Genomic DNA, 10206 nt, shown 5'->3' on the forward strand with positions numbered 1-10206 from the left:
CTGAAGTGTTGTGTACAAACTGTAGACACCGCTGCGTTTTCATGCGGCTGAGGATTTTGCTAATTTCATGGACTTTTTATTTAAAAAGTTTTATTTTAAAATAGAAATTTTGGGGAAAGGCTTTGTCTTCATTTAATGATAGCCAAATCAATCGTTTTTGCAAATCGTTTCTCAGTTCGTACTGATACGTGCCTGTACGCGAAGGTCAAGAATGGCACGAAAGAACACTTCGGATCCACAAATAAATAATTGGCAATGTTCGGATGCCATCATAGTAAATAAAACCAAGAAGTTGAGCGGCTTTATGTTGTACTTTCCATACGGATCCCCTCCAGCAGTGCGTCAGAATAAACATGAGTACTAGAAAGCTTTCTCTACAAAAAGTGATGTCTTTCGTAGAAAGTGTGGATGAATGTGGCATTGTAAATATGGTAAGTTTTGAATTATTCTGGGTTTCATGTTCTTTTATACTCAATTGAATTTGCCTTACTTTGACCTTAATTGCACGAGAACAAAAATAACAATAGTTCTTTTTTCTAGGATGATCTGGATAAAGAGCAGTTATTAAGTGAGTGCAATTTAGGTGTGATAAGTTTTCAAACTTAGCTTGAATCACAAAAACATACAATAAAAGTAATATTTATATCAAACAAAATTCAGACAAATCCACTCTTCTTTCACTGCTAATTAAATCGTTTAGTGTTAAAGTCCACTTTCGACGCATTTGACGTGGACAAAAAAGGCTTCATTTCGGTGGAAATGATCGGAACTATTATGGACATGCTTGGAACGCAGCTCGATTCAAGTGAACTTGAAGTAAGCCAATTCTGAAACCTCAACAGTTAATCTAATGTTTCTATATTATAGGACGTGATTGAAGAAATTGATGAAGACGGAAACGGAGAAGTGAGTTTTGAAGAATTTGCCAATTTAGCAGCCCGATTTCTAATCGAAGAAGAAGAAGATACCGACGCAATTCAAACCGAGCTGAAGGGAGCATTCAGAATGTATGACCGAGAAGGTATTATCACAATTACTTGCTAAACTTCAAGCCTCAATAGCATATTAATACACAGGCAATGGATTTATTACCATTGAAGTTTTGCGCGAAATATTGCAAGAGCTTGACGAAAAATTGACTGACGATGATCTGGACAGCATGATTGACGAAATTGATATTGATGGATCGGGAACGGTTGACTGGGAAGGTACGTGGGTTATTTGGCATGAAATAATCACATCTCAATAACTCGAATTACATGGGAAAATGGCTATGATACGTATCAAGTTACTCAACAGCCCGAAATTAAAAATAACATTAACAATGACAAAACACATACGTTTTTCCGTTTATTTTTTTAAGAAAAACCTTTAGCTTTCGGTATACAATGTTCCAGAAATAAATACATTTGCAAAGAAAAATTAGCACCAAGGAAAAAACCGTGGTTTTGAAAAATTGCGCCTTTACTTTGATATGTTCAAGTTCGGGGCATGATTTATACGTGTGATCTAAATAAATTCATATCTCAGTTGTTATCGGGTTTTCGAATAATAAATTCACCACTGGCTGCTGCATGTAGGTATCAATAAATAACGAGCAATTAGTTACTAATATGTAATTCATTACTATTTACTTTACCTGTTAAAGCTGTGTATCATGGCAATTATATTTTTTGTCAAGTTTCAGATTTTTCTCCATTAATTCTGTTTCAGAATTCAAGGCAGTTATGATTGGTTAACATTGAAGGCAGTCGCATTTACAACAAATCAAATGGGCTTCAGGATTTGATTATATACTTTTCGCACGTTTGTTAGGATTTTTTTATGTTTATAAGGTTGTAGATACTGTTTATTTAATAAAGTTGTTTATGAACAGAAATCTAGAGTTCATTCAGAGAACAGAAGATCTTTTGGGAGTTTTGATAAATAGCTGGAACTCAATTTTCTCTTATTTGTAAAGTTTTTCATGAAATGCACAAGACATTTTTGGATAAATTGAGATATATTTTTCAAGCTGTTTTTTGAGTGATTTTATCAAAAGCAGTCATTTACTAGAATTCGCAGTAAAACAATAAAAAGTACGCATAAGGAAATGTTTTCCGTATATCCCAAATCAGATCCATATCTAGTTTTTCATAAAGATATGGTGGGAATAATATAAAAAATCTCAGCTTACAGTATGAGTTTGAGATTTACAGATATCTTCAGTTTAAATGATTCTAACTACACAGGCAATGAGATGGGCCTCAATTAAATTATTGTGACAAAATGATGATTAATGAGCTTTTTGAAAGCGACTTGATGATGAAAGTATATAGGCATGGCTTCAAGTCGTAACTAAATGATTAAAATAAAACTACAATTAAAAGCTGAGTAGATGTTTACTTTTTTGCTTATTTATATACTGATCTCACAATAATTTATTTGCGTTTATATTTTAGTTATTGTTAATAAGTGTCACTAGAATTTAGTGTTTGTGGCTTGTTCTTGTTATATTCTAATCTCTTCTCTCTCTGATGCAAATCGTGCACATTTTAAGGAGCTTTTAACACTTTGAAACTGAGTTGAACCACTCATGAAAATAAATCTAATTGAGCATGATTTTCGGCTTGGTTAAGGCTTCAAAATATTGTAAAATATCGGAGAATATATTCCGAATCATAATACTAGAAGAATTTTCATATAATTCAATTTATTTAAAATAATTAAAACTGTATAAAAAAGCACGATTTGAATGAATAACTGACGTATTTAAAATATAGCGCAAATATTGTGACAGTCATATAACAACTTTTTTAAAATTCAGAATTTTCTGTAACATAATTTGCATAAAAGTAGCGAAATATACACAATTTACAAAGCTCTCGGCTGTTTTGTTTATGTATACAGACACTCAACAGTAACCGTGCCAGGCCAGGAAAAAACTGGCGTTTGGTATCCGATCCAGGACGAAAATACAAAGCAGAAACGTTTACACCACATTATCGAGCAGACTTTACAGTGGTTTAAAATTTAATTTGATTCTGAACGGCTTTAATCCAGTCGAATGTATTTCTGGCACAGATCCAGCTACGAAAGCGGGTATAAAATTTTCCGGGGCGAGCCTACGTGAACGCTGGCTCTGTTTGATATCTGGTAAATTGTTCACATTGTTAATAGGTGGGAACAGGATTGGACTCGAGTTGGATTTAAGCATAATATATACTTGAACCAACATATGAAATTTCTATAATGGCAACCAAAGGCAATAGCTTTTCAGCGAAATGAAATTAAACACTTAGAAATCAAATTTTAGCTGCTCAAAGTACCAGAAGAAATTATAACAAATCTTCTATTTTCTAAAGCAAAATACGGTTTGAAAGATGCCGACAAAATACGATTTAAAAAAGGACACCAAAAATCACCGAGCCAAGGAAAGCGTTTCCCAATCTAATAATTTTTTGGATAAGGCCTTAAAAAGAAGAACTATTTGCTTAAATGCACATTACCCAAGAAATGTTTAAACTAGTTAGAGCGCAGCTCAACTCTGCAACTTATGCGCTAAGCAAACGAGCTTTTATCGCCCATTCTCTCTTTAAAGGGACTAAATTATTTAGGAGTTAAACCAAAATTAAAAATTCATAATTCGAAAGTTGATTACCCCACATTGAAAAAAAGTTTGTAATGGCGCAAATTGAATTTGCAAAATTGGCAAATAGATACCTACAGAGATTAGATCAATCGAATGGAAACGTTCATAACGATTTATTATTCGAACGGGTTTAATGATTTGTTGACTTTAAGTTAATTAAGAATCATTTTTGCCAAGCCAAGTTGCTACAGGGGAGTAAATTCTGGCTCATTAATTTTGCAAGCTGACAAGATGGAGTAATTAACATGCGTCCCAATTGAAATAGCCCTGAATAATAGCTGTTCGATGAAAATTTATATTTTTTGGAAAGAGGAGAAATGTTAAATCACCGACTTTAAGCTGCAAGGAAATATAGTGTGTAAAACATATAATACGTGAGAAAAAATTCAGAAAATTAGTTTTTAATTAACGAACTATTGAAAACAGGAGGATTTTGTATGAATACAGTGTAGCAATAGGTACCTGTTCAAATAGAATATTTGCAAGCGGAAATTATAAATTATATTTTGAAATTGGGAAACCAAAATCCGCGCCTGTGGAAACAATTAACAGCTGTTTAACGGAAATTAAAAACTCACTCGAAAGTAACTGTCCGCCTTCTATTTTAAGAATCCTCAGATTTATACAGTTCCTACGTAATCTTAAAACAAGATTTTCAAATTTATGTCAGTTACGTTTTGGAAAAGGTAACGAACGGCCAGTAATCGCCAGGATGTCGGTATGTCTTGCACATTTTCCCTGTAGATCGAATTTAATCGGTTTCCTCATTTTTTTCAGGACGAATTGGATAAAGAACAAACTGCTCGTAAGTACACTAAAATAATTTTTTTAATTTTCTTGTTGTTTTTTCTAGCTTTTTCAACAATGTTTTGTAATGTAAATTAATATTTTATTGCATTTCGATGTCATCTATTCAGAGCTTTTAATTCAGTCGTAAGAGTTTCAACGGAATTGAAACTTCTCAACTGATACATAAAAGGAGGACATAAAAGTTGATAGAAAATTTCTCCTGAAATTGATTTCAAATAAAGTAGACGAACAGATGGAAACGTTCATTTTCTTCTTTCGCTTGTACAGTTTTTAATTGCTTGTGTTTTTTAGCTTGGTTACTCCCTTAAAAAAGCGTCATATCGTAATTCCTCAGGACAAAACTGGAGGCAATTAAACTTAGATTTTGACGAAATTTTCTTAAATCTCTGCTCATATTGAAGTCTGTGCTCTAATCCTGAAAATATTCTTTATTCACGTGCCATTTTCTGAACCAAAAACTTTGACAATTTGCAAAAAATTTTAAGAAATGAAGTAGATTCAACAACTGAGTAAACAGAGCCGATGTATTTTAAGTGAATATCTCCACTTCAAGTATTTTTTAAATACGGTTTTTCAATCAATTGCTTAACATCCACTGTCTGGAGCCGTCATTCGCATTAAGTGAGAAATGGCTTCAACCCAAACAATGTAAAGTTCAGACATTCAGTCAGGAACAGAAAAATCAATACTCTCTAAAATCTCTCTGCCCGAGGAATAAAACGACCTTAAATGGGTAAAGCAGGTTATTTTTAAATTATTCCATTGTATTATTTACATTATAAAAGGAACTATACAGTTGGATAGAAATAACGAAATTTGCGGAAATTGATTTTCTATCAACTTTTATATATTTTTGGCCGAAATGAGCAGTAAAACATTTTTAGAAGATAGATAAGATAACTTAAATCAGATAATAAAAACAATTTCAGAACTCTATCGATTTTTATTAGTTGACGATTAAGGCCTTCAGTTAATTGATAATATTTAAGTCCAAAATTGCATTATTTTCAAATATCTACAAGCATTTTGATCATTTGTTTTATTATATAAAACGTATTTTTTAGCTTCGCTGATATACTAATGGGTAATTAATAATGTTTGGCAGATTTGTCTACAAATTCCATATACCCATCAAACACATCAAAGGATCACACCTTTAAGAAAAAAACATAAAGTAAAATTTGATCTTCGCCCTACATTTCACTTGATTTTCAGCAGTTCTAAGGCAATTGCTTTGTAGCTGAACATCTACTAATAAAACTAAAATAGAAGACAAATATAATCAGTTAAAGTCCAGCTAGATTTGCCAATTCTAATGGCCTTAAAGAAAAGTAGTTTTTCGGTGGAAGCTTCTTTACTCTAATTTGAACGCCATAAAGTACCTATGTAAAAGCTCATAGCTTTTATACTTTTTTTTATTGCGGCGAATTCGTGTAAAAGCTCTAAATTGGCATTAGAATAATCTAATCTGGAGTTTATAAAAAAAATTAAAAACCTAAATGGACGTTTCAAAAATATTGGCAGAAGCTCCACTTCCTGAAACCCAGTGGGCGTTACAATGATCCACAAATCCCAATCTGATGGATATCGTGCATGTCTCAAACATTATCTCCACTATTAATAAATAGTATTTTTAGCAGAAATATTATTTTCAACCACAACATGACATTCCGTGGGAGATTAATAACAAAACACAATGATATAAACATTAAGTTAAATAACAACTTAACTTATGGTCTAGGCAATTTAAGTCATCGACTAGGATTAAGTTCGACTGAATAATGAGCAAAATGTGACGCTGATTCCACAATAACTCTTTAAAGTTTATATAGCCACAGCTATCATCTAACTTCAGCGACACTCAAAAAGTTTACGGCAACAGTTAACAGCTTAATCGTAAAGAAATTTATATAAGCGAAAATAATATTTTGTTTATATTAAAGTTTAGCAGCAAGAACACAGGCTTTTATCAAAGCACGCAAGAAAACCTGTTTTTTACTCGTGGAATCGTTGGTCATATATATGAGAATCCTTACATCGAATTTATACCAATTTGTTTCAAATATAATCATCTTTTTCCTAGTTCTGAAGAAAGCATTCGACACTTTCGATGTCGAAAAAAAGGGCAGCATCGGTACCCAAATGGTTAGGACAATCTTCGCCATGTTGGGTATTACTACAACTGAGCAGATATTGAATGAAATTATTGCTGAAGTGGATACCGACGGTACGAAAATTTTGTTTGTAACTTTTGAAGCAGCCAATTAAAAGTTAGAAACTGAATTGTTGCAGGATCTGGTGAGCTGGAATTTGAAGAATTCGTTACTCTGGCTGCCAAATTCATGGTTGAAGAAGATGCCGAAGCCATGCAACAGGAGCTCAAAGAAGCTTTCCGTTTGTACGATAAAGAAGGTAAATTCGTGGAATTAAGCAAATTGCTCAAGTTATCGGTTTTCCGGCTTAAGTGCAGTTATTAGCTAATGGAAGAATCGAGGCAGTTTCTAAGAAATCTATTATTGTTTTTTGCTGGGTTTTATCACACAATTTACCTTAAGTGCCCGCAATTAACTTCATCATGCGTCGAGCGCAAAATTCTCTATTTGTTTTTTGCAAACTTATGCATTTTATACATGAAGCGTTCAGCTTGGCATTGGTTCAAATACCATCAAATGGTCAGTAGGTAGTAAAATGCTTCGTTTCCCATGCTGATGGATACTGACGCTAATGCAAATAAATCCTGCTCAGCTTACTTTGAACCTGAAGCTTTTTGTTATACTATTAAATTAAAATGTAAATAATCCACCAACTAAACGAAAACAATGTAAATTTCGAGTCAATCACATGTATATTTGCTTAGAAAAAAGTGCATTTTGCGGTAAATAATCAAAAGTTTTCGGAACATTTCAGGCAATGGTTACATCTCAACAAAGACTCTGAAAGAAATTCTAAAGGAATTGGATGACAAGCTGACCAACGATGAACTGGATATGATCATTGCTGAGATTGATACTGATGGCTCAGGGACCGTGGATTTTGATGGTGAGTAACATGAAATGTGTTGCAATTTTCAGCTGCTTCTATTGCCACATAACATAGGAATAAAACGAAAAATTCCCTGTGGAAAATCCATTTTGGCACGGCCATATCAAAACACATAAATACTGAAATTGTGGTAGGTGCACTTGGCAAGCAGGAAACATTTCAATTTAAAGTGGCTCTTAATCCGTCAGCTTTCCATTATCTGGGTTAAGATTCGATATAAATCACTTGGACCCAAACAAATAAAAACAACTGTTCAAATTGAGCTGTTCGTGTAATTGTTCAATTTCGTTTTTGTAGAATTTATGGAGGTCATGACTGGAGGCGACGACTAAACTTAACTACCACCAACAACAATGGGGAACAACCTGGCCAAAGTATTATTTAAATGGAATCATTTTTATGAAAGTGATGAACAGTTTTTCTATTGCAAATGGGAGCTGAGTTTATTTTATGTAAATAAATGAATACCTATCAGTTTATTACAAAACAGTCTTTGATTTTCTCATTTCATAAAACCGCTAAAATTTCCTACTTTTCCTTCTGTTTCTAGTTGTCTTGGATAGTTTGAGAGCAGTTATTATAAAGCTCTGTATTATTTACTATCTACCTAAATTTTTTTGGGTTACTTATTCTGGACTATTTACTTTTAGATCCAGTCATTAAAGAAAATGCAAAAGGGCTTTGTGTTAAATAAAAGTCCAATCCGTTCCTGTTTCAAGAGACAAAGCGACTGCAATAAATCTTATAGAAAAAATTATAACGTCTGATTATTAGCCAGCTATTTTAAGTTTGCAGCAGATTTAAATACTCACATAATTTGCTCATTCCATTTCTATAAAGCTCCAGTGGCATTATTAATTAATTCAGTTCGGTACAGTTGCCCGATTGTCCATTTTCTTGCTATCGAACTCTTTCGAACATGTCGGTAAGAAATCGTGAAAATTTCAATAAAAGTAAAACGAAACAAAATTTCAGGCAGTTTATTTAAAATGTAAATTATCTTGCAAATTGAATGTTTACTTCATAAATTTAAATATGTTCCATTAATTATTGGAAAATTAGCATTTAAAACTCTATAAAAGAAAAATGTTTATCTATTTACATGCATAAATATTTTTTTACTTAATATGCTTACTGAAGTTTTTTCTCATTTTAATTCCCCACAATCATAATATTGTGCTTCTGTTCTGGGTTTAGGATGAACTCTCCAAGGAACAAATTGCATGTAAGTTAATTGTGATGATCACCTGTCCTGAACTTGTTATGACTACCTTTCTCTTATTAATATTTTCTTATCGAAATATGTAACTGTGGTGTATAATATACCACTATAATGAAAGTAAATGCCATTTCGGTCAATTTTTGTGTAATGTACAAGCTTGACCGTTCTTAAATTTTTAGTGCTTAAAAATGCTTTCGACACCTTCGATGTGGAGAAAAAGGGCAGTATTGGTGTGGTCATGATAGGCACCATTTTAAGTATGCTTGGAGTACAAACAACTGATAAAATGTTGGCAGAAATCATTGCAGAAGTGGACGAAGATGGTAATATCAATTTTTAAGAAGCATCTTCATGCAACGTTTTGCTTTCGCAACTTCACTCAAAAATTTGGGAAAATGTGCCAGTTTTTTTTATCAAATGAACAAACATGAAATTACATCTGTTAAAAAGGCCCTAGTTTCCAAACAACTATTTATTATATTTTTAAATGTTTAGCCTGAGGTCCTTACTCTTGGCATGAGATAGCAACATTTGGCCATTTGAACTTGATTACTTTCCGGCTTAACAAAAAAACATTTTACGTATAAAATGTTTTATAATACATAAAGAATGCATGTTGGATCTGATATTTTAGGTTCCGGAGAGTTGGAATTTGCCGAATTTGTAACTTTAGCGTCACGATTCATGGTGGAAGAGGACGCGGAAGCGATGCAACAAGAACTGAAAGAAGCCTTTAGATTATATGACAAAGAAGGTGAGGAATCAACTTTATTTCAAACTTTTTCGATTTATTATGAGGGTCTTTAATAACTTGATTCAAGGCAACGGATATATCACAACGAGCACCTTGAAAGAAATCTTGAAAGAGTTGGATGACAAGTTAACATCGGATGAATTGGACATGATTATTACTGAAATTGATACTGATGGTTCAGGCACCGTGGATTATGATGGTAATAAGTTTGGAATCGATTGCAAATCTTCTCCAGTTGGAAATTTTGTTGCAGAATTTATGGAAGTCATGACTGGGGGTGATGATTAGGATAGACAGATTAACATTGAAGGGGTTGGGATTCAGTTCAAGTACCTCTTTAAAATTGAGGAAGCATTTGATCAAATTTTGTGGGATTTAATAAAATTGGAATAAACACGTTTTATGTGTCTAAACTAACTTCTACATATTCTTTATTTAGCTTGGTTGAATTTATTAACTTTTGAGACATAATAAAATTCGAAGGTGCATTTGTCACGGGCATGTGAGTGACTAAAGCTTATACGTTATAACCGTAAATGAAGCATTATTCAACAATTTGCGAAATTTGCCAATTTTTGCAGCCTGTCTAAATTCAACACAATTATTTATAGTGCGATTATCACATGTTCTTGTAAATTTCACACGCATGCATGACTCAGATGCAACATGAAGCAATAATTTTAATAATATTGTACGCATTTACCTCCCGTATTGCTCATATAATTCCCGCAAGGAAAATGATGCATA

At 32.9% G+C, this 10206-nt stretch overlaps 2 protein-coding genes across 4 annotated transcripts; both read left to right on the plus strand.

Moving 5' to 3' along the window:
• The first annotated feature begins 260 nt into the window (after positions 1–260).
• LOC109533604 (troponin C) lies at positions 261–7970 on the plus strand. 3 transcript variants are annotated; one of them, XM_048667958.1, is made up of 9 exons: positions 321–431; positions 541–568; positions 701–816; positions 868–1021; positions 1077–1208; positions 6525–6668; positions 6734–6853; positions 7349–7480; positions 7781–7970. In XM_048667958.1, exons 1-9 carry the CDS (start codon positions 354–356, stop codon positions 7813–7815), a joined length of 939 nt encoding a protein of 312 aa, XP_048523915.1. In that variant the 5' UTR covers positions 321–353; the 3' UTR covers positions 7816–7970. The 3 variants fall into 3 exon arrangements, with proteins under 3 accessions (XP_019754518.1, XP_048523915.1, XP_048523914.1); XM_019898959.2 differs by lacking the exons at positions 6525–6668; positions 6734–6853; positions 7349–7480; positions 7781–7970 and adding an exon at positions 1714–1875 and having other exon boundaries at positions 261–431; XM_048667957.1 differs by lacking the exons at positions 321–431; positions 541–568; positions 701–816; positions 868–1021; positions 1077–1208 and adding exons at positions 4243–4349; positions 4409–4436.
• A 337-nt stretch (positions 7971–8307) lies between these two features.
• On the plus strand, positions 8308–9858 carry LOC109533627 (troponin C). Its single transcript, XM_019899000.2, has 6 exons — positions 8308–8408; positions 8681–8708; positions 8885–9028; positions 9340–9459; positions 9527–9658; positions 9713–9858. Exons 1-6 carry the CDS (start codon positions 8403–8405, stop codon positions 9745–9747), a joined length of 465 nt encoding a protein of 154 aa, XP_019754559.1. The 5' UTR covers positions 8308–8402; the 3' UTR covers positions 9748–9858.
• The last annotated feature ends 348 nt before the right edge of the window (positions 9859–10206 follow it).

The sequence above is a fragment of the Dendroctonus ponderosae genome, unplaced genomic scaffold (genome assembly GCF_020466585.1).
Source record: "Dendroctonus ponderosae isolate FM_Combo_2020 unplaced genomic scaffold, Dpon_F_20191213v2 Dpon_F_20191213_62, whole genome shotgun sequence".
In the NCBI taxonomy this organism is placed as follows: Eukaryota; Metazoa; Arthropoda; class Insecta; order Coleoptera; family Curculionidae; genus Dendroctonus; species Dendroctonus ponderosae.